Raw genomic sequence first — 25,977 nt, 5'->3', positions numbered from 1 at the left:
TGTAGGTTATAAAATTGTCCACCAAGTTAAGAAATTGAGTTTGGCCAATTTCCTATCCTGTGAAGGGGAATTCATTGGTGTTCATGAAGGTGTTTTTAATCATTAAAACACCACACTGATACGATCCACGTCCCACTAAACTAATCAGTGAACTAATTGGTGAGACCGACAGTGTCGAAGAGGAGGCATCTGGTTGATTACATACTTGTGAAGTTATGTAGTGGACAGGGACACTCTGAAGCCGTGTACACACTGATACAATATCAACCTGATGTGACTTTTGGGATGACAGTCAACTTATGGCCAGCAGGACCAGTGCAGTATGCACAATGGGCTAATGACTAGCAGTCACAGTGGGAGACAGGGTATAAAACAAGTTAATAAAGAGCGCTTCAGTGGAGCATGAATCCACCATGCTTTGCATCCCACAAGAATCTGATGGTATTTGGCCTCATTTGGGGATCCGAGTCTGGCGGGAAAAAACTAGAGAAGAACGGCGGCCACTTTTTGGGTTTTGGTTTTGGTTCTGGATCTCCCTTCGTGTTTTGGATCTGGATTGGTTTTGGCAAAACCACCCTTGTGGGTTTTGGTTTTGGTTTTGGATCTGGATTTTTATGAAAAAATGCTAAAAATGGCTAAAATAACAGAATTTGGGCCTGTTTTTGCCCCTAAAGTATTATTGACCTCAATAACATTAGTTTCCACTCATTTCTAGTCAATTTTGATCATTTCACAGCTTACAAAATTGTTTTCATTTAATGTAGTTGGGCCAAAAGGTTATACCGAGGTAGCTGGATGACTGAGCTAAGCGACAGCAGTGGGCATCACATACTGTACATGTGGACCTTACACTTCCAACCTGGCACATCTTGGAAGCAGAGCGGCACTGCAGGGGCAGACAGGGTGGCAGTTTAATAAACTATCACAAAAAAAGAGAAATGCTCCAAAGAGCAAAAAATACAAAGAGGTATCGGCCTTGTCATGACTGGTGGTAGCAGCTTCAGCACTTCTATCAGGTTGCTGATCTCCCACTATTTCCTCCTCCATCATCCTCCAAAAATGTGTTTTTATTTTAATTTATTACTTTTATTTATTTTCCTTACTTTACACTGGACACAGCCTGTCACACTGGACACAGCCCCTTGGACACTGGACACTGCCCCTGGACACAGCCCCTGGACACAGCCCCTGGACACTGCCCCTGGACACTGGACACAGCCTGTCACCCTGGACACAGCCCCTGGACAATGGACACAGCCCCTGTCACACTGGACACAGGATATATGTCGTCACACTGGACACAGGATATGTCACACTGGACACTGGATATATGTCATCACACTGGACACAGGCTATATGTCGTCACACTGGACAATGGATATATGTCACTCCTGGACACAGGATATATGCCGTCACACAATGGTTACATGTCACATTGGACACTGGATATATGTCGTCACACTGGACACTGGATATATGTCGTCACACTGGACACTGGATATATGTCACGCTGGACACAGGATATATGCCGGCACACATTACATGTCACACTGGACACAGGATATATGTTGTGACTTGTGACACTGGACACAGGATATATTGTCGTCACACTGGACACAGGATATATGTCGTCACACTGGACACAGGATATATGTCGTCACACTGGACACTGGATATATGTCGTCAAACTGGACACTGGATATATGTCGTCACACTGGACAATGGATATATGTCACGCTGGACACAGGATATATGCTGGCACACATTACATGTCACACTGGACACAGGATATATGTTGTGACTTGTGACACTGGATACAGGATATATTGTCGTCACACTGGACACTGGATATATGTCGTCACACTGGACACTGGATATATGTCGTTACACTGGACACTGGATATATGTCGTCACACTGGACAATGGATATATGTCACGCTGGACACAGGATATATGCCGGCACACATTACATGTCACACTGGACACAGGATATATGTTGTGACTTGTGACACTGGACAAAGGATATATTGTCGTCACACTGGACACTGGATATATGTCGTCACACTGGACACAGGATATATGTCGTCACACTGGACACAGGATATGTCGTCAACAGGACACAGGATATATGTCGTGAGTGACTCGTGACACTGGACAATGGATAAGATATAGGCCGTCACACTGGACACAGCCCCTTGTATTACTGCAGCACCTGTACACAGTGTACTACTCAGCAGCACTGCAGCCCCTGCGTGTGAGCACTGCAGCACTGAGTTTGTTAGTTAAATCACAAAAAACACAGGGTTCAGGGCTAAATAAATCACAACACAGGGCTTAGGGCTAAATAAATCACACAGGACAGCCCCTGGACAGTGGACACTGCAGCCCCTGCGTGTGAGCACTGCAGCACCTAGTTAGTTAAATCACACTACAGGGCTCAGGCCTATAAACAGTCACTGACTCTCAAGTCTACAACACAGGGCAGTGAGGGCACAGGGCAGGTAACGGAGCACAGCACAGCACAGGGCAGTGAGGGCACAGGGCAGGTCACGGAGCACAGCACAGCATGGAGCACATGGCACGGAGCACAGCACAGGGCAAGGAGGGCACAGGGCAGGTCACGGAGCACAGCACAGCACAGGGCAGTGAGGGCACAGGGCAGGTCACGGAGCACAGCACAGCACAGAGCACAGAGCACAGCACGGAGCACACAGAGCTTCCCAACCACCCTCTTCCCTCTCAGAGATTGGAGTGAAGATGGCGGGGCGCGTGTGCGTCTTTTATAAGATCCCGCTCACGTGAGAATCTGACAGTGAGATGATGACGTTCGGCCTCGTTATTGGTCCGGAATTCAGGCGGGAACTCCCGAGCCGACTCGGATCTGACCCGGATCCCCGATATTCGGATCTGTCGGATCTCGGGGATCCAGACCCACTCATCTCTAGAAAAAACACTAAACTAGATTTGGCTAGATTTGGATCTCCATGTTCGGATTCTCTGGAATCTGAACTGCTCATCTCTAGTGATCAGACAATTATAGATTGAAGAGGGCAGGATGAAGGAGAACCACATACTCTTCTGGGGATTTGGGGGACTACCCAAAAAATCAGAGCCTCCTGCAGTTTCTGGGAAGGTAGGCAAGTAGGCAGTAACATTTATTCAAAACACTAATACAAACAAAACAATTGCATAGTACCATGTCTGGCCTTATGATCAAGGCTATTTATGTCCTTTAGGACAGTCAAAAGAGTAGTTCCCAGTGAGATCCCGGGTCTCCACTGAAATCTTCCTCCTAGGATAGCTCAGATGTTAAAGCAATAAGTCCAGTCCCACGTTCTCTATGTCCTCTAAAAACCAACAACGCATTTCTGCTTGATCCCAAGCCTTCCTCAGGCTTACATATTGACCAGAGAGATATATATGATAACATCTTTTTAATATCTACACTATGAAAAGTGCAATTGTTTTGTTTTTTCTTTGAGGTATCACATCACTACAGGACTTATCAACATCAAATTCACTCATATCTCAAGTGGGAGCGCCCTGACAGATCCTTCTGTTTTTTTTTCTTTATGCTGCAGCTGATTGTCCTTAGAAGCCAGGGGGTTTGGGCATGTGCAGTATCTTCGCTGCTACTGCACATGCCCCAGTCTCGGTGCCTGTCAGTTACATTGTGTAGGTGCTGGGACCCAACAAGCGGTGGGCACCAGGGCAGCAGGGACCAGGCAGCATGACCAGCATCTACCACTTTCCTCCTCTCTCATAGTGCCACCGCTGGTAGCATTCTTCTTTGGTAGTAATATGAGAAAGACATTTTGTACGCTGTATAGCTGAAAGGTAAGCAAGGGGTTAATGAATGCCTGTATTGATACAGTCCTATTTGAAAGACATTACCTTTAAGACACTGTTATGATACAAATATTGTGGTGCAAGTACTGGCTGAAAATGCTGCTTTCACTAAAAATCAGTGATGTCACTATATAAATGACGTATGGTGATTATGGCAGGGAATCCAGATGGTCTTTTCTTTTTACTGAAGAAACAGCATCATTCTGATTTATGGAAGACAGGTGGCTGGATAATCATGAAAATGATACAGTTTGAAGACATTAAAGCAATCAGTTTATTACCTTGTGTCTATAACTCCCAGTTCTATTTTTTACCCAATAGAGGAAAGTATTTATTGCAGTATAACTATAACATTTTGCAATGTGTGTGGAGTGGTTTTTCAAGACTGAAAGAGTACATCAGTAGATAGCAAAGATTGTATCTTGCATATAGAAAGCATGACAACAAAATCAAAAGACTTCTAAGCCAAGGACGGAGATGAAGTGATTGAGTGATCTTGAAAGAGCAGAGTGAGAGGGATATAACTCAAGGGCCTCTCTCCAGAGTATGAAATACTTTGAAAAAGAACAAATCTGATCATTTACAAAAGTTAAACAATGGCCTTGTGTATTTTTTTTCTTGGATGCAAATCTCTGCAGAGACAATTAATCTGAAAGAGAAATCGACATTCACTTTCTTTGGCTTCTGCAGAATGTACAATGTGTTAAAATGAGATGTCTGAGACCTTGAGGACTATTGAATATCAATGAAAGTTTGGTTTCCTTTGTGACTGTCATTTTTCAGAACTGTGAATATATCTGAATTTTCAACTCAAAAAAGGTCATGTACAAAAGTGAGAATTGCTCCCCTGCAGCCCAAATTATCCTTAACTAGCTACCAGCCATCAAAATGGTGCATCAACATACTAGTTATGTCAGCGTCGGCGGCTGTGTACACCCAAAAGGAGCAACACTTGGGATGGGATGTTCAAACATCAGCAGCCCAGCTCTGCCCAGCTCTGCCCCCTTCGCCGCTCATCGCATACATAATTATCGCATATGCTCTATCATATGCGATAATTATGGCAAAGGACAGCTCTTGCGTTAAGAGCTGTCCTTTGCGTTGAGAGTCAGCGGGTCCCACCCTCCCTTACCCAGTGCTGCTGCGCTGGGCTCTCCTCCTCGGCACCTGGAAGAGGATCATAGTGCAGGGAGGAGGAGGTCACAGGTCTGGGCAGCACAGCTCTGTGAGGTGAGGTGAGGGGGCGGTGCGGGGAGGCGATGGATCGGTGCGGGGTGGTGGTGGGTCGTGCGGGGTGGCGATGGGTCGGTGCGGGGCGGTGGTGGGTCGCGTTAGAAGCCCATATGCTTTTATGGGGGCATCGCCAGATTTTTGTGGCAATACCCCCGTCGCGGTAAGCCGGTGGGGGACACTTAGAGCATCCCAAAATGTGGTAAAAACCTGATAACGGGGTTTTTACTGCAATTTTAGTTTAGAGAATCTCCCCCTTGAACTGCTCTGCCGGCACACACAACACTTGATTCGCTCTATCGGGCATCATCTAGTGGCCGCCGGCACACACAACACTAGAATTCCCCCATTGAGGTAAGGAGCAGTGCAAAGATGACATGTTTGTTTTTGTGCAGGTTCTCCAGCTTATACAAGAAGTGCATGCATCTGCAGATAAACATGGCAGCATCTGTGTTGGATAAAAAAGTTAGTATATTCTGATCATATGAGCTGTCTGAAAAGTGGGCAGTGAGGGTTACAGTATAAGGGGTTATTCAGACCCGATCGCACAGCTGTGAATTTGCAGGCCGGGCGATGATCAACAGACTGCGCATATGTACTATGATCCCTACACATGCGCATCCTGTGATACATTCCTGATACTTTTTTTTATCACTTGCCATACGCAAGTTGATGCAGAGAAAGCTGGAATTTGTGGGTGGTAACCGGCAGATTTCTGGGAGTGTCAGGGAACATGCAGACGTGTTGTGTGACGTCAGCTCTGGCTTTGAACCCACCGAGTAAGTCCTGGGCTGCGCACAGACTGTAAAAATCACGTCTTGAGTATGGATTAGCTACCAATTGGCGTAAGTTTAGCATGCCATTTGCAAGCCACGCACATTGATTTGCAGCCTTGCACAGGGCCGGATTTTACTCTGGCCGGGAGGTGATCACCTGATTAAAGGGCTCTGCAAATTAGCAGCCCAGTGATCAGGTCTGAATAACCCCCATAATTTGCCGAATGCAGGAAAGTACACTTATGTTTCTTAAATAGCACCCACATGTAAAACTTCAGTGTTATTTTCAGGATTAATTATTTAAATCATATTCAAATGGAGACAGCACATTAAAGAGTGTGTTCATCTTACATACATACTTACCTGGTGTCCGGGATGGCTAAGAATTTGGGAAAACACTCCCCCGGACTACATATAGAGTAGATCAGCCTTCCTTAACCCTTACTTCCCCAGAACAGAGTGCAGTCTGTATTAAGAGAGGAGGGGCCCCTGTGCAGGCACCATGTTGGTCCCCTCTTCTCTGGCCAGCAGCACAGGTGAGTAGTCTCTGGCACAGTGATTTGCTGTGAATCCCTTTACAAAGCCACTATATATATATATATATATATATATATATATATATATACGCACAGTGCAGGTGGGCACAATCCATAGCGCTACACTTCTCAGTTTGTCTTTCTCCCCCTGGATATCCCCTGCAACCTAGGTATAAACTCAGCAAGTATGATGTTCAAATTAACACAGTACCGTAGAGAAAGAAAGGAGTACACTACTACTTCTAACCCTAACTTGGTTGAGTTATGTAGGGCGATATGCAACTTTCAGGCTGATGATGGCTCCAGAGGCTGTAGAGCAAAGTAGCTGGAGATGTTCTAAAATTGCAACTCTTGTTCTTTCCTTTTAATGTGTTCACAATGGCATATTCCCACCAGGCTTGTGTCTACGACCTCCACCTACAGTGATCAGCAAGGCACAGGCATGTACAGTGTCCGGGGAGCTGACAGTTGCTGTTGCTTTGTCTTCCGATGCCAGCTGCTCTGCCTTCAGAGCAGTGCTGCGGCACACCGTGACAGCATGATATCAGGTGCGCTGTGCCCCAATAAACACAACTTTATTGCAAAAAAACACTTTATTTTGTTTTTATTGCTCTGAAGCATAAATTACATCCTGACATTGCACTGCTGCTCTGAGGAACCATGGTGCAATGAGGAGAAGCAGCCAGGGAAGATATGTGATGGAAGGAAAAGATTCACCGAGTGGCTAGAGCTGTAGAGACATGGGGGGAGTAAGGGCCGTCAATGATATTATATCAGTCTTAACATTTATACAAAGGGGCATATTTTGTTCTACTGCATGAAGCCAATGATGCTTCAGAGCGCCAGCAGTATATAGTCTAAGCAGGAAGCTACTGACATATCTTGTATATGAGCTGAGTTTTGATTTAGCATTTGTAAGAACCAAAGTTTGATAAAAAATTAAGGTGAGCTGGCACCTGGACTCATATGAGTACAGTGGCATATCCATAATGAGTGCAGGGTGAGTGGTACACTCAGGCCACAGCAGGACCCAAACCGCACTTCCTGCACCCATTTTAATATTTACCCCTTCAGTCTTCCATATTGGCAGCAGCAGTGCTGCACAAATCATCGCAAAAATGGCCGACGGACATTTTCCTGGTGTTTTGTGCACGTGCAGTTGGGAAAAGCACGGACTAAGGTACAGCGCTAGAGTCTACTAGTGACCCCAATGCTTACAGTCTGCAGCCCCGCAGGCTAGTGAGGAGGGAACATGGGCCCACTCCTCTGATTGGGATTCCTCTCAGGGAACAAATGTAAAAAAAAGCCCATACATGTTTGTACGTAAAGGCTGCAATAGTAATTTTCTAGGTTAAGGGACTGATAATCATCACAAGTAAAGTTGTTGTCCAAGGAAGAAGTTCACAGGAGCTATCACAAAGTCCTCTGCAGTCGCATACTAGGGCCTGATTCTGGTTGACTCGCTAAGAATCAGTATTTCATTGCTTAGCGAGCAATGTAACGCTGCCTGCTGGGCGTGCAAATGCCCACCCCCGCTGCCCAGCGAATTTCCCGGCTGCACTGTGAATGGATGTTTGCATAAACATCCATTCACAGGGTAGCATGCGGACCCAAAATCATTAGATGGTTGCCGACCATTGAACGATTTCTTGCTTGCTTGCAAATCTAAATCAGTTTCTGCTGACTTAGACTTGGAGCGCCCTGGTCCGCAGGCAGGCAGTTTGCCATCTGCGTTTGCATGGGGACACCCAGCATTTTCCTGGGCACACCCACCTCCTGCATAGAGCTTCAACATTGGTCCCCCATGCGAACATGCAGTTGACCGAGCAGACTACAATAAGGCCCCTATGATGCAGCACCAATGCACTATTGAGGAACATTAACTCCTTCGGTTGACCTATGGCTATACAGATTGGCAGCAGTGATTTCACTGAGAAAGAAAACAAGGTGATAGTAATATTAGTTGCTTGTGATTACTGAGGCTGTGAACTAGTTCAGAACACAAAACAAGCTGTTTACACTGTGCATAGGCAGCAGGTATAATTTGAATAAAAATGTACCTTAGATTTCAGAAGATTTTCATTAAGTGCCATAAGATCATCAATTTCCCCCTTCATGGTCTGCTTTTCTTTCTCTAGTTTTTGGTGGACTCTCTGCATGTTCTCATGTTGCTCTGTGGCTTCCACTAGAGAGGCAGCATGCTTCTTCCTGAGAGCTGCAACAGTAGCCTCTGACTGAAGAGCGGTTTCCTCAAGTTCTTGCCGTAAACGTGTCATTTCATAGTCACGCTTTTTGTTGATCTCGACCTACACAAAGAAAGATTTGTGTAATTAATGTTGTATTATTTTTTGCCATCCATATGTGAATGAATGATTTAACTGTCCAGACACATCAAAATACAGTGGCCTCTTCTCCAATCATATTCTTCATTACCTCTATGTGGCTTTTGACGCACATGACCGCTTTGGTTTTCCGCAAAATTCTTTACAAATTTCTCTCCTCTTCTGACATCTCTCCTGATTTTCTATCTCAAATTTGTAACTTTGTATGCCATCACAATCTGTATGTCTCAGCACTACTTCTAACATACTGTGGAAAAAAAGGAGCTCATACCCCCTTCATTAATTTCCATTACAAGTGGTGACATCTATATTTTGTGATCTATACTCCTTTGAGTAAAACTACATTCCTCTCTCAGTTTCACTCTCTTATGTACTGGCCTCAGTCTACTGTATCTTGTTGTCTCTTTCTTTGCAACATGCCCATATGCATAAAAACTGGCACCTGTGCCAGCAAAACACCACTTGGTCTGCAGTCAGTGGCGTAACTACAGTAGGTGCAGGGGGTGCACTTGCTATGGGGCCCGGCCGCTCCGGGGGCCCGCGGGCCCAGCAAGCAACCCCCTGCTGCACTAAGTTTTCCTTAACAGAAGCCGGGCACGGGCGGCAGTGACAGGGTCCTCGCCCGGAAGCAGCGTGAGCGCGGTGCATAACAAACGCACCCTGTGACAGGAGAGTGGAGACACACACAATCCGCTGCACCCCCCTCCCCCCGCCGCGCCCGCCCATCAACAGCGCGCTGCCGCTGCCTGCTAGGAGCACCACGGCAGTGACAGGGCCCCTGCTCGGCAGCAGCGCGGTGCATAAGGAGCTCTGTAACAGCAGAGTGGAGACACAACCCCCCCCCCCCCGCACCAGCCCAGCAGCAGCGCCTAGGAGCAACACAGTGCCGGCTGCAGTGACAGGGCTCCCGGCAGCATTGTGAGCCTAGAACTGGCCGCAGCAGCGGTAAGATTACCTGAATGTGATAGTATTCGCTGGCACAAAGGGGTGGCGTGGGGGAAATTTGGGGTATACAGTATATGTATGTAGTCAGTATATTGATATACTGTATATGGATTGATGGATATGGAAATCAGGGTATGTATGGATGTATATGCAGTATGTATGTACCGTATGTATGTATGTATGTATGTATGTATGTGGGAGGCACTGTATGGATGTTTGTGGAAGGCTATGTATGTATGTATGTATGAGGAAGGCTATGTATGTATGTATGTATGTATGTATGTATGTATGTATGTAGGTATGAGGTAGGCAGTGTATGTATGTGGAAGGCAGTGCATGTATGTATGTATGTATGTGTGTATGTATTTCGAAGGCAGTGTATGTATGTATGTATGCATGTATGTATGTATGTATGTATGTGGAAGGCAATGTATGGACGGGATACCTATGCTGTATGTATGAGGAAGGCTATGTATGTATGTATGTATGAGGTAGGCCATATATGTACTGTATGTGGAAGGCAGTGTATGTATGTATGTATGTATGTATGTATGTATGTGGAAGGCAATGTATGGACGGGATACCTACGCTGTATGTATGAGGAAGGCTATGTATGTATGTATGTATGTATGAGGTAGGCCATATATGTATGTGGAAGGCAGTGTATGTATGTATGTATGTGGAAGGCAATGTATGGACGGGATACCTACGCTGTATGTATGAGGAAGGCTATGTATGTATGTATGTATGAGGTAGGCCATATATGTATGTGGAAGGCAGTGTATGTATGTGTGTATGTATGTGGAAGGCTATGTTTGTATGTATGTATGTATGAGGTAGGCCATGCATGTATGCGGAAGGCAGTGTATGTATGTGTGTATGTATGTGGAAGGCTATGTATGTATGTATGTATGAGGTAGGCCATGAATGTATGTGGAAGGCAGTGTATGTATGTGTGTATGTATGTGTAAGGCAGTGTATGTATGTGTGTATGTGGAAGGCAGTGTATGTATGTGGAAGGCAGTGTATGTATGTATGTATGTATGTATGTATGCATGCATGTATGAGGAAGGCTATATATGTACATTATGTATGTGGAAGGCAGTGTATGTGTGTATGTGGAAGGCAGTGTATGTATGTATGTATGTATGTATGTATGTATGCGGAAAGCAATGTATGGACGGGATACCTACGCTATTAGGATGCTGGTGGTCAAAAGAATGATCTCGACATCCTGAATCTGACAGGGGATCCGTAGCACCCTTCCCCTCTTCCACTACCCTTCTAACATTCCCTTGCATCAGCCTAACCATCCCCTCCCCAAAACCTAACCCCCCTATGAAGTGCCTAAACCTTCCCCCGCAGCCTAACTGTAAGTCGCCCCACCAGTGGCTAAACCTATCCCCCTTTTCTCAGTATCCTGCTTACCGCATTCTTACCATTTGGGATGCCGTCTGTCGGCATTCCGGCCTCTATGCAGTTCCAGCGCCGGTCTTTCTGAAGGCAGTCCTGATGCCAACTTCGGTATACTGAAGTCTGGCATCAGGACCGCCAGGATGCCGACTGTAGGCATGTATGTATGTATGTATGTATGTGGGTGTGTATGTGGGAGGCAGTGTATAGATATATAGATGGATGTGTATATATAGATATATATATATAGTAGGGAAAATATAGCGGCACTCACGGACTTGTTCAAATGAATACTCTTAACTCGAGTTACTTCAACGTTTCGGTCTTTATTTTATAAGACCTTCATCAAGGAATTCATTCCTGGATAGCTATTGAAAAAAAAACCTTCACAAAGGAGTGGGTTGCTTGCTGTGCCAACATTAAGATGCTGGCAACACTTACCACACCTCTTCTGCGGAAATAGACATGCTGACTTTATTGGAGACCTGAGTTGGGGGGCCCCTTCAAAAAATTTGCTATGGGGCCCACAAAGTTCTAGTTACGCCTCTGTCTGCAGTAGTATTCCTATGCCTATGTATAGGGCCATGTTGCTAAGAATCTTCTGAAAAATGGCCGCTGCCTATGAGGAGACAGATGCTAAACGGCTTACTGGACCTCTAGTATCTGTAATGAAAGTGCAATGAGTACAGTATTTTCCATGAACACGCATGCTGGCAGGCATGGAACCACTGACAACAAACATGTAGGTAAAAGCTATAATGTAATGGGGGGGGGGGATAACTTTTTTGGCAGGGATTGCAACATTTCTAGTTATGCCACTAGCAATATGGCCCATTCTGTGAAAGGATGCTGTCAATAACCTGATACTTCTCTAAAATCACACCTAAATACTGCAACTTTCTTGCTACTCTACCTCTATACTTGTAATACCTCCACTTGCCATGAAGCACTTCAAGTTTCTCACTTTCATTGCTCTCACCGGCTCCTTAACCCCACAAATATATAATCAACATTGAAAATAAATCCATTTCACATCAATTTTCTTTGAAAACTACTCCTCTCCTCCCCCGCTGATAAACACTTCACAATCCCACACCCAAGACTTCTCAGAATCCACCTCCACACCAGAGCTTACATTTCCTCTACCTGCTGCATCTTCTACCACTTAGTCCAGGGGTTCTCAAAGCCGGTCCTCAGGGCCCCACACAGTTCAGGTATTCTAGGTCATCCGGCAGGCGCACAGGTGCATTCATTACCCATTGAAACATTTTAAAAGATCCACAAGTGGAGCTAATTATTTCACTTGTGATTCTGTGAGAAGACCTTCAGAACATGCACTGTGTGGTGTCCTGAGGACAGAGTTTGTGAACATGTCCTGTCACTCCTTCTGGCTCTCTCTGTCCCCTCCCTATAGACTGCATTACCCAGAAACCTGATGTTGTACATCTGAGCCCCTGCATCTACTCATCTGTACACTGATCATTATTATTAGTGCCAACACTAACTGTATGATCCTTAAAGGATTTCAATGATTTACACATGCCTTGTACAGTTTTAAAGCCTGTTCTGAAAATGTGCCTATGTTCTAAGTAACATACAACTGTTATCACATGACTTGTAGGTTCATGTCTCTTACTTTGTTCTGTTTGTTTCCTTGACTGGCCGGCACTGCAGTACTTCTGACACTTTGTCAAGAGATTGCTAATGATGATGCTGATAGCTTGGTCCGTGACTTTGTGGATTGAATGCTCTTACTGTACTTATTTCATGCAGTAGAATGTAGTTAGCATTCTTGAAGAGATTATTTGTACCGCTAATGGGATTTCTGCCCTTTCATCCTCTGCACATTTTATCTTCTTGGCTATTACTGCGCTTGTGAACATTTATATTTCTTTATTTTTGTCATTTTTTACATTTTGTCCTTTTTATTGTTCCTGTAGGTTTTTTTTCTAGTCATTTGAGATTAAAACTTATTTTTAGGATGGTATACAGTTGATGGGTCGACAGTGTCTATGTTGACAGTCACTACGATGACCTCTATTGGTTAACAGTGATTAGCTCAACGCCTGAAAAGGCTCGACATACACTAGGTCAACACTGACCCAATGTTGACACAAGCAAAAGGTACACATGTCTATGGTCAGCTTAGACACTGTTTATCATTTACCCATTTATATTGCATAGTGAATACTTAATTATCTGTAGAAGGTGGTGTGTGTGTGTGTGTGTGTGTGTGTGTGTGTGTGTGTGTGTGTGTGTGTGTGTGGTTATAAAAAATAAATAATAACAGTTCATAAATGAGACTAAGGACCAGATGTATCAAGCTTCAAAATTGATAAAGAGGAGAGTGACAAAGAACCAGCCAATCAGCACCTACCTGCCATGTTACAGGTTTAAAAAATGTCAGGTAGGATCTGATTGGCTGGTTGTTTATCACTATCCACTTTATCACTTTTTCAAGCTTGAAACATCTGGCCCCAAGTGAGTGACAGCACTTCTACACTCTGTCTTACCAATGCACCTTCCTGGTACCACTGACAATGCTTGCCAGGCTCCAGGTTTTAGTCCATGCTGTCTGTGTTTCTCCTGCAATTCTATTCTGCCTAGGTGGATAGACGATCACCACTGCAGGGTCAGAACAGGGAAGAGCATGTGGTAGGGTGCGTTGTGCGGTGCATTGCGTGATGTCACTAAACTCATTTAGTATAGATAGCCAGACAGATAACCACCCCATGGAGATTACCGGAGTGAGGTCCAGGCATCCAGATGGCTGGCCAGTACAGTACATTTACAGATCATTGCTACGCCACACTGTACTGCCACAGTCATGCTTACAGTTCCTAAGACCCTCAGAACCTTGGGGCCCCTCACAAGGTCAAGGCACAGTAATTGGTATCCCCATTTGACCCTCCCTATCCTAGAATATCTAGGATACAAGTGAGGTCAGAGCATGGGTCAAGTCAGATCAGTAGCAAGAATCAGGAAACAGATCTGCAGTTTAGAAAAATGCAGGGAGTTATATGTACTGTAGCACTGAAGGACTTCATGCCAATACCTGCAGCCTGCAGTAGATTGCGTGTGGTCAGGAAGTAGGGAGAGAATAGGTCCATTTTTTTATGGTCAACTACAGTGTAACAGATCAAATATTTTAAAACATCTGAGATCCTGTGGCAGCTCACTGACACTCTTGTGTCCACAAGGTCTGGGGATCAAATTTGGTTGAATACTTCCAACCATTTAACTGTGGACTCCTGACACAATGGCCCTTATTCAGATCTGATTGCAGTACAAAATTGTTCTCAAAATGGGCAAACCCATGTGCACTGCAGGTGGGACAGAGGTAACATGTGCAGAGAGAGTTACATTTGGGAGAGTTATTTTGTTTCTGTGCAGTGTAAATACTGGCTGCATTATTTTTACACTGCAATTTAGATTTCAATTTCAACACACCCCACCCAAATTTAACTCTCTCTGCACATGTTACATCTGCCCCACCTGCAGTGACCATGGTTTGACTCATTTTGAGAACAAATTTGTACTGCGATCAGATCTGAATAACGGCCAATGTTTTTAACTAGAGATGTGCGGCGGCCACTTTTTCGGGTTTTGGTTTTGGATCTAGATCTCCCTTCGTGTTTTGGATCTGGATTGGTTTTGGCAAAAAACCCTTGTGGGTTTTGGTTTTGGATTTTTATGAAAAAATGCTAAAAATGGCTAAAATAACAGAATGTGGGCCTGTTTTTGCCCCTAAAGTATTATTGACCTCAATAACATTAGTTTCCACTCATTTCTAGTCAATTTTGATCACTTCACAGCTTACAAAATTGTTTTCATTTACTGTAGTTGGGCCAAAAGGGTATACCGAGGTAGCTGGATGACTAAGCTAAGCGACAGCAGTGGGCATCACATACATGTGGACCTTACACTTCCAACTTGACACATCTTGGAAGCAGAACGTCACTGAAGGGGCAGACAGGGTGGCAGTTTAATAAACTATCCCAAAAAAAGAGAAATGCTCCAAAGAGCAAAAAATACAAAGAGGTATCGGCCTTGTCATGACTGGTGGTAGCAGCTTCAGCACTTCTATCAGGTTGCTGATCTCCCACTATTTCCTCCTCCATCATCCTCCAAAAATGTGTTTTTATTTTATTTATAACTTTTATTTATTTTTCTTACTTTACACTGGACACAGCCTGGAAAATAATTGATGTTAAATATGCGCACAATAAAGAACTGTCTGCTGCTTAATTAGTGGTGCTGAGACGTGGGACAAAAAGGATATAGCACACCAATATAGCGCTAACAGTGTTCTCCAATATAGCACCCAGGTGATAATAATATGTAAAAATTTCATCAGTATTATCTCATTTGCTTGATTGTAGAATGTGTCACATCCACTTTATCCAATATGAAGCACACTCTTTCCCATACACTCCTATTCTGAAGTAGTTCTTATAGCAGGGGTTCCCAATCTTTTTTGAATCACGGCACTCTAGAGTATCAGAGTTTTCTCACAGCAGCCTCGCATAGTATACTGGTCCTGGATCCCAGCTACCGCCACACAGCCTGTCACACCCCTGGACACAGCCTGTGACACTGGACACAACCCCTTGGACACTGGACACTGCCCCTGGACACAGCCCCTGGACACTGCCCCTGGACACTGGACACAGCCCGTCACCCTGGACACAGCCCCTGGACAATGGACACAGCCTCTGGACACAGCTCCTGTACACTGGACACAGCCGTCACACTGGACACAGCCCCTGGACAATGGACACAGCCTCTGGACACAGCTCCTGTACACTGGACACAGCCGTCACACTGGACACAGCTTCTGGACACCGCCCCTGGACACAGCTCCTGTACACTGGACACAGCCGTCACACTGGACACTGCCCCTGGACACTGGATACAGCCCGTCACCCTGGACACAGCCCTTGGACAATGGACACAGCCCGTCACCCTGGACACAGCCCCTGGACACAGCCTCTGGACAATGGACACAGCCTCTGGACACCCCCCCTGGACACAGCTCCTGTACACTGGACACAGCCGTCACACTGGACACTGCCCCTGGACCTTGCCCCTGGACACTGGACACAGCCCGTCACCCTGGACACAGCCCCTGGACACAGCCCCTGGACAATGGACACAGCCTCTGGACAATGGACACAGCCTCTGGACACCGCCCCGGGACACAGCTCCTGTACACTGGACACAGCCGTCACACTGGACACTGCCCCTGGACACAGCCCCTGGACACTGGACACAGCTCCTGTACACAGCTCCTGTACACTGGACACAACCCCTGTACACTGGACACAACCCTGTACACAGCCCCTGTACACTGGACACAGCCCCTGTACACTGGACACAACCCCTGTACACAGCCCCTGCACACTGGACACAGCCCCTGTACACTGGACACAGCCCCTGTCACACAGGACACAGGCCCTGTCACACTGGACACAGGCCCTGTACACAGCCCCTGTACACTGGACACTTCTACCTGGTCACAGCCCCTGGACACTGGACACAACCCCTGTACACTGGACACAAACCCTGTACACTGGACACAGACCCTGTCACACTGTACATAGGCCCTGTAACACTGGACACAAGCCCTGTCACACTGAACCACTGCAGCCCCTGTACACTGGACTTGTGTACAGCAGCCCCTGCAGACCCTAATCGAGTGAGCAGCAGCAAAATAATATATTATTATTATAGCACAGCACACAGCACAGAGCACAACCACCCTCTTCCCTCTCCTATGCTGAAGTAAAGATGGCGCATGCGTCTTATAAAGAATCCAGATTCCGCGAGAATCCGACAGCGTGATGATGACATTTTGCCTCGTTTTGGGTCCGGAATTTAAGAGGGAACTCCCGAGCCTGGCTTGGATCCAGACTCGGATCGCGATATTCGGATCTGTCGGATCCCGGAGAACCGGACCCGCTCATCTCCATTTTTAACATTTACATAATGTTGTCTTTTTTATTTTAATATATACACATTTTCTTGTCAAGTTATCTGTGTTAAATATGTAATTAAATGCTAGATCTTAAATCCAGCTACTATAGTATGCTGTTCTAAACTTCCATTGTTTGACAGAGATCAGTGAGGGTCATAATGTAACATTTTAAAGGGAACAGTCTTTAACTTCAGAAGCTGTCAAAGGTCACTAGATACTTTTATTTGTATCCAAATATAGCACTTCATATTACTGTATATGGCACCAAATATGTCTGCATGTTATATTTGGCCCAATGTAGGTCTGGACTTTAGACTTGGGAACAAAATGTACTATGCATACTAGCCTGGGAAGATAAGAGTCTGTATATTAATTATTCTTAAAACTAGTTCATAAATGAGACTAAGGACCAGATGTATCAAGCTTCAAAAGTGATAAAGAGGAGAGTGACAAAGAACCAGCCAATCAGCACCTACCTGCCATGTTACAGGAAGCCGCCGATTACCTTACAAGGCGGAGAAACGCGTCATCAGGATACGTCAACACGCACAGACGGACCACGGCCGGAGACCCAGAAACCGGAGCTGAGGACTCCCAGAGAAGGCTGCGTAATTTGGGAAGCGCTAGCAGCCGGGGACCCGCTCCTGGTAGCCAGAAGGGACTGTGCCATCCAGCTTGGAAAGAGCAAGTATATGCTGACTGCTATCGATTTGCACCGCGTGCATCCTTAACCCTATGCTGCTAATGTACTAATCAAAGCTCCAGCTCCAAACCAGCTGATTGCCTGCTTTACTAACAACTGCAATTGCACGGGCTCTGAGGAGCAGGAAACTGTTGCCTGTATTAAGTTTCAATATAACTACTAACACAGTTCCGATTGCACTAAAAGACTGTGGGAACTGACTTTTATGCTCTTGTGTGCAGAACTATCTGAAACTAGGTTACCATTGGGTGTCAGAAGGAGAAGGACACAAAATAATAATTTTTTACTTAAACACCGGCCGGTGATATTGTGTCATATATGACCAAGATTTTTATATGAAGTATATTGTGTTGTATAAATAAAATTTATTTTAAGTTTTAAATATAGTCCCGCAGCGCTGTCTATTTTGTCCCTTTCTTTGCCATGTTACAGGTTTAACTAAATGTCAGGTAGGATCTGATTGGCTGGTTGTTTATCACTATCCACTTTATCACGTTTTCAAGCTTGAAACATCTGGCCCCAAGTGAGTGACAGCACTTCTACACTCTGTCTTACCAATGCGCCTTCCTGGTACCACTGACAATGCTTGCCAGGCTCCAGGTTTTAGTCCATGCTGTCTGTGTTTCTCCTGCAATTCTATTCTGCCTAGGTGGATAGACGATCACCACTGCAGGGTCAGAACAGGGAAGAGCATGTGGTAGGGTGCGTTGTGCGGTGCATTGCGTGATGTCACTAAACTCATTTAGTATAGATAGCCAGACAGATAACCACCCCATGGAGATTACCGGAGTGAGGTCCAGGCATCCAGATGGCTGGCCAGTACAGTACATTTACAGATCATTGCTACGCCACACTGTACTGCCACAGTCATGCTTACAGTCCCTAAGACCCTCAGAACCTTGGGGCCCCTCACAAGGTCAAGGCACAGTAATTGGTATCCCCATTTGACCCTCCCTATCCTAGAATATCTAGGATACAAGTGAGGTCAGAGCATAGGTCAAGTCAGATCAGTAGCAAGAATCAGGAAACAGATCTGCAGTTTAGAAAAATGCAGGGAGTTATATGTACTGTAGCACTGAAGGACTTCATGCCAATACCTGCAGCCTGCAGTAGATTGCGTGTGGTCAGGAAGTAGGGAGAGAATAGGTCCATTTTTTATGGTCAACTACAGTGTAACAGATCAAATATTTTAAAACATCTGAGATCCTGTGGCAGCTCACTGACACTCTTGTGTCCACAAGGTCTGGGGATCAAATTTGGTTGAATACTTCCAACCATTTAACTGTGGACTCCTGACACAATGGCCCTTATTCAGATCTGATTGCAGTACAAAATTGTTCTCAAAATGGGCAAACCCATGTGCACTGCAGGTGGGACAGAGGTAACATGTGCAGAGAGAGTTACATTTGGGAGAGTTATTTTGTTTCTGTGCAGTGTAAATACTGGCTGCATTATTTTTACACTGCAATTTAGATTTCAATTTCAACACACCGCACCCAAATTTAACTCTCTCTGCACATGTTACATCTGCCCCACCTGCAGTGCACATGGTTTTACCCATTTTGAGAACAAATTTGTACTGCGATCAGATCTGAATAACGGCCAATGTTTTTAACTAGAGATGTGCAGCGGCCACTTTTTCGGGTTTTGGTTTTGGATCTAGATCTTCCTTCGTGTTTTGGATCTGGATTGGTTTTGGCGAAACCACCCTTGTGGGTTTTGGTTTTGGATCTGGATTTTTATGAAAAAATGCTAAAAATGGCTAAAATAACAGAATTTGGGCCTGTTTTTGCCCCTAAAGTATTATTGACCTCAATAACATTAGTTTCCACTCATTTCTAGTCACTTCACAGCTTACAAAATTGTTTTCATTTACTGTAGTTGGGCCAAAAGGGTATACCGAGGTAGCTGGATGACTAAGCTAAGCGACAGCAGTGGGCATCACATACATGTGGACCTTACACTTCCAACTTGGCACATCTTGGAAGCAGAGCGGCACTGCAGGGGTAGACAGGGTGGCAGTTTAATAAACTATCCCAAAAAAAGAGAAATGCTCCAAAGAGCAAAAAATACAAAGAGGTATTGGCCTTGTCATGACTGCTGGTAGCAGCTTCAGCACTTCTATCAGGTTGCTGATCTCCCACTATTTCCCGCTCCATCATCCTCCAAAAATTTGTTTTTATTTTATTTATTACTTTTATTTATTTTTCTTACTTTACACTGGACACAGCCTGTCACACTGGACACAGCCCCTTGGACACTGGACACTGCCCCTGGACACTGCCCCTGGACACTGGACACAGCCCGTCACCCTGGACACAGCCCCTGGACAATGGACACAGCCTCTGGATACAGCTCCTGTACACTGGGCACAGCCGTCACACTGGACACAGCCCCTGGACAATGGACACAGCCTCTGGACACAGCTCCTGTACACTCGACACAGCCGTCACACTGGACACAGCCTCTGGACACTGCCCCTGGACACAGCTCCTGTACACTGGACACTGCCCCTGGACACTGGACACAGCCCGTCACTCTGGACACAGCCCCTGGATAATGGACACAGCCCGTCACCCTGGACACAGCTCCTGGACAATGGACACAGCCTTTGGACACCCCCCCTGGACACAGCTCCTGTACACTGGACACAGCCGTCACACTGGACACTGCCCCTGGACCTTGCCCCTGGACACTGGACACAGCCCGTCACCCTGGAGACAGTTCCTGGACAATGGACACAGCCCGTCACCCTGGACACAGCTCCTGGACAATGGACACAGCCTTTGGACACCCCCCCTGGACACAGCTCCTGTACACTGGACACAGCTGTCACACTGGACACTGCCCCTGGACCTTGCCCCTGGACACTGGACACAGCCCGTCACCCTGGAGACAGCCCCTGGACAATGGACACAGCCCATTACCCAGGACACAACCCCTGGACACAGCCCCTGGACAATGGACACAGCCTCTGGACACCGCCCCGGGACACAGCTCCTGTACACTGGACACAGCCGTCACACTGGACACTGCCCCTGGACACAGCTCCTGTACACTGGACACAACCCCTGTACACTGGACACAACCCCTGTACACAGCCCCTGTACACTGGACACAGCCCCTGTACACAGCCCCTGTACACTGGACACAGCCCCTGTACACTGGACATAGCCCCTGTCACACTGGACACAGGCCCTGTCACACTGGACACAGGCCCTGTACACAGCCCCTGTACACTGGACACTTCCCCTGGTCACAGCCCCTGGACACTGGACACTGGACACAACCCCTGTACACTGGACACAAACCCTGTACACTGGACACAGACCCTGTCACACTGTACACAGGCCCTGTCACACTGGACACAAGCCATGTCACACTGAACACAGCCCCTGTACAGCCCTTTGTACACTGGCCACTGCAGCCCCTGTACACTGGACTTGTGTACAGCAGCCCCTGCAGACCCTAATCGAGTGAGCAGCAGCAAAATAATATATTATTATTATAGCACAGCACAGAGCACAGAGCACAACCACCCTCTTCCCTCTCCTATGCTGGAGTAAAGATGGCGGGGCGCGTGTGCGTCTTATAAAGATTTCAGATCCCGCGAGAATCCGACAGCGCGATGATGACGTTTTGCCTCGTTTTCGGTCCGGAATTTAAGTGGGAACTCCAGAGCCTGGCTTGGATCCAGACTCGGATCGCGATATTCGGATCTGTCGGATCCCGGAGATCCGGACCCGCTCATCTCTATTTTTAACATTTACATAATGTTGTCTTTTTTATTTTATATATACAAATTTTCTTGCCAAGTTATCTGTGTTAAATATGTAATTAAATGCTAGATCTTAAATCCAGCTACTATAGTATGCTGTTCTAAACTTCCATTGTTTGACAGAGATCAGTGAGGGTCATAATGTAGCATTTTAAAGGGAACTTCAGAAGCTGTCAAAGGTCACTAGATACTTTTATTTGTATCCAAATATAGCACTTCATATTACTGTATATGGCACCAAATATGTCTGCATGTTATATTTGGCCCAATGTAGGTCTGGACTTTAGACTTGGGAACAAAATGTACTATGCATACTAGCCTGGTAAGATAAGAGTCTGTATATTAATTATTCTTAAAACTAGGCTTTGCATATTAAGATTAAAACAAGCTCATCTTCATATGTTTTGAATCAGGGATGGCAGCTTCAGGGTCAGATGCACTAAGCTTCAAAAGTGATAAAATTGAGAGTGATAAACAACCAACCAATCAGCTCCTGTCTGATATTTTTCAAAAACAGTCTGTGACATGGCAGGTAGTAGCTGAATGGCTCGCTGTTTATCACTCTCCATTTTATCACGTTTGAAGCTTAGTGCATCCGGCCCTCTATCTTTTGGCACAAGAGGCTAGATTTTTGGCATATTAGTGGAGACCTGTTAATACCTGTACGTAATGTCTCAGGAGCCTGTCCCACTAGTTATTACTGGACCGGAGCTGAACATATTATACCCCTTTCACATTGCAAAATAACCGGATTGACTCGGGTCGAGGTGCAGTGTGAAAGTGCCTGAAATAACCCAAGTTGAGCAACCCACCAGTTCAAACCAGGATCAAAGCAGGGTTAAACAGGGGTAGGTCCCAAGTCAATCTGCATGTGTGGAAAGATCTGGCCAGGGTTGAACCTGGGTTTAAATTCGAATTCCTTTTCAGACCCGTGTTTGCAATGTGAATGTGGTATTAGTCCCATGACCTGTTATGTTAGCTTATGTTTGCAAGTGTATCTGTACAGGAAGGTACACGGTCACTAGGTCGACCACAGGAAGGTCGACATGCATTAAGTTGACCACTGAAGGTCGACAGGCTTTAGGTAGACACACTCAAAAGTTTGACATGGTCTTAGGTCGACATGGTCATTAGGTCGACACAAGCATTTGGTCGACATGGGGAAGGTCGACAATCACAATGTCTGTGTCGACATTCGGGACAAACAAGTAAAAAACTTATGTTGACCTTTCGACTGTGGACATTCCCCATGTCGACCTAATGAGCGTGTCGACATGTGCAGAGAGAGTTAAATTTGGGTGGGGTGTGCTAAAACTGAAATCTTAATTGCAGTGTAAAAATAATGCAGCCAGTATTTACCCTGCACAGAAAAAAAATAACTCACACAAATCTGCCCCACCTGCAGTACACATGGTTTTGCCCATTTTCCAAACAAATTTGTATTGCGATCAGATCTGAATAAGGGCAATGTTTGTTTCAAAATTGGGGTTTAACATTTGCTCTGAAGAAAATAGTTAAATATCAATTCGGAAAAAAAAATTCAGAATATGGAAGTTTTTCTCAAACTGCCTCAGGAAACTTGCAGGGGTGCCCTGGGTTGGTGGTCCAACTCAACTCAAATTATTTATGGTTAAAGTAATAGGCAAAACCAGTGCTTGTGGCTACCAATCATAATTGATGTGGACAAACATAAGCAAATCTTGTCCCTCTCTACAAAATTGAATCTACAGATGGCGCACCTCTCAGCCAGCCCAGAACCACTGGAATAGGGCAATAGAAGTGTTTTAAATAGAAGCTCTAAAAATTGAACAATGTTTTAAATAGAGAATAAATCCTGGCTGCACCAAGTTTACGGTCTGCACATAACAGCTGCAGATAAGCTCCTGTAACACAGAATGGAAAGGGGGTAGGAGAGAGGTAGACAGTCCAAATAGTACAAAGCAGGCTCTGTTACCCAAACTCAATCCAACTTGAACAATACAATTACTCACCAGATGAGGGCAGCGGTGAGATAGCTATAATAAATAAATAAATAAAGCTCACAAAATATTCTGCTACCAAATATTCATATTCGGAATTACATTTTTGAATGTGATGAAGTGCTTCCAAATGTCAGGGACCTGTACAGTTTGTTATATACCAAGTTTAATTATATTCAGAGGCTAGTTGTGCATAGTCACGGAAATACTGAAAGCCACCCAGCACTCAATGGGCCAAGCAGCTATTAAAGATTATAACCATTGACATTAGAAAGTATTTAAATTGTGAAGGGGCTTAGATAGAATTATAGGATATGCATTTTTAACTACATTGAAAAAATGGTGTAGTAATGACCATTATGGCGGGGAATCCCCTATCCTTTCAATTAAGTGACAGATACAGTTAGCAGTGAAGCCTCATGTGACAGTGCTACTATGACAAGGGTTACACAAAGGGCCTTATTTTGGTTAGGTCGGTGAAACGTACGTATGGCCCGTCACACCGTACGTTTTACGTACGCTCGCGTTGAGCGAAAGTCCGCCCACAGAACAGCCGCACACACATGGTCACAAACACCGACAATGGGGAGTGGCGTACACTTGAGCGTACGCCACCGTGTACAGACAGATCTCCCTCTTAGCAACCGATACCTGGCGTACATCAGAGCGTACGCCAAAGTGCACGGACGGATCTCGTCCGTTTTTCCACCGACACCTTCCGTATATCTGAGCGTGCGCCACATTGCAAGTAGAAATTTAATCCAAAAACATAATTGTTGCTCTTAGACGTGGTTTATGTGTCTTTTTCCATATAAAAAACTGGTATGTTTGTGCTACAGTGAAAAAGTTGACACATGTCAATTGAGTGTCCTGCTTTTTAAAGTAGAAAAAAACACTTTCTGAATGGGTGTAGATGGTTATAAAATAACTACCTTGACATATATAACCAGGTATTAGAATGAATCTTACCTAAAATTAAACCAACCTTTACATGTAGAGAAGTGTAGAATGATATGCTTCCAATGTGGTTGAGGGCTGTGTGTGGCTTGCAGGTAGGGAAATAATGGTTTTCACTTAATAGCCTGCAGCATTGCTTATTACATTCAGGTGTATGTGTTTGACTAGTAATCAGCGTTAGTTAGCAGACCCAGGCGTCCGCTCTCATACGGTATCTCTTTGGCATCCGCCTGTTTTTGGGCCAAAATGCACGGTGCGTTCGCCGATCGAGGCAGTTGTGGCACCGTGCATTTTGTGTGCACACCCCTGTGTACTCCCATGTTTACACCCAGTTTTCCTCATTATTCCGGCCGCTCCCATAAATACGCCCACATGCCGCCCACAATGACCGTACTCTTGCGGACAGGTTTTTTCGCACGGAGAGACCCGTCCGTGAGTGGTGTGAGGTCGATGCACATGCGCATTGCGAAAGCTACGCAAGCGCAGATGAAAAAAAAGCCCGATCCGCCCGTATAAGGTCCCACCGTACCAAACAGAATAAACCCCAAAGAGGTGGAACTACCATTGGTGCAGGGCATCGGGGCCCTGAGGACTATGGGCACACTGTTGCCCCATATCACCCACTTCCTGTTACCCTCGGTTTTCCCTGTAATACTCTGCCTCTTCCAGCCTCTCCATATAACCCACTGCCATGTTGCACACTGTGAACTTGGGTTGGGTGGAGGAGGGGGGCCTAAATTATATTTTTGTACCTGGTGTCACCACACACACATTCTGCCACTGGTTACGCAGAAAGGCTGACATTGGATCTTTTTGCTTGAATTACAGGGAGTTGTGAGTAAAAAAACAATGAGGTTTTCTTTCCAATAATTACAGTATTATACATGCAAAAAATAATTCACTAAAACTTCAGTATCCATCCTCAACCAATCTAATTTTTGGTTAAGGATGAATTCATAACAGTGTTTGATAATTAGTTGTATATAATCATAACATTTCCTTACAATTAGGGCCAGATTCTCTAAGCTTCAAAAGTGATAAAATGGAGAGTGATATACAGCCAGCCAATCAGCTCCTGTCTGACATTTTTCAAACACAGTCTGTGGCATGGCAGGTAGGAGCTGATTCGCTGGCTGTTTATCACTCTCCATTTTATCACTTTTGAAGCTTAGAGAATCTGGCCCTTAGTCTGAAAAGTTCTGCAATGCCTTCTGTGCAGAGGCGTAGCGAGGGCGTAGCCGGTGGAGCACAAGCTCCGGGCACCGGAAGCTATCGGGGTGCCGGAGCCGTGCCAGCATCGCCATCTCACCCGCTCCCCTGCACTCTTGTCTGCCCATTCATTCAGTCTCCCCTGCAGGCGCCAGCTCCCGGCTCCCCGCTGCATCTAGGAGACGTGGTGCTATTTAAAATTCACCTCTCCCGCTGGATCGCTAGCCAATAGGTGCTTGCGGTCCAGCAGCCAATCAACTGGTGGATGCTGGACCGCGAGCAC

General features: G+C 45.5%; 1 protein-coding gene across 1 annotated transcript in view; it reads right to left on the bottom strand.

Moving 5' to 3' along the window:
- Window positions 1-25,977, bottom strand: part of LOC146008647 (myosin heavy chain, skeletal muscle-like) — a 162,804-nt gene that overhangs the window by 97,661 nt on the left and 39,166 nt on the right. The window contains exon 4 of the mRNA XM_083148149.1: window positions 8,452-8,697. Within this exon, the coding sequence (XP_083004275.1) occupies window positions 8,452-8,697 (246 nt within the window). The remainder of the gene's footprint in view (window positions 1-8,451; window positions 8,698-25,977) is intronic.

Source organism: Crinia signifera, chromosome 6, assembly GCF_055691185.1.
Source record: "Crinia signifera chromosome 6, ASM5569118v1, whole genome shotgun sequence".
NCBI lineage: Eukaryota > Metazoa > Chordata > Amphibia > Anura > Myobatrachidae > Crinia > Crinia signifera.
The sequence above is the reverse complement of the archived record's forward strand: the minus strand, read 5'-3'. Positions and strand labels throughout refer to the sequence as shown.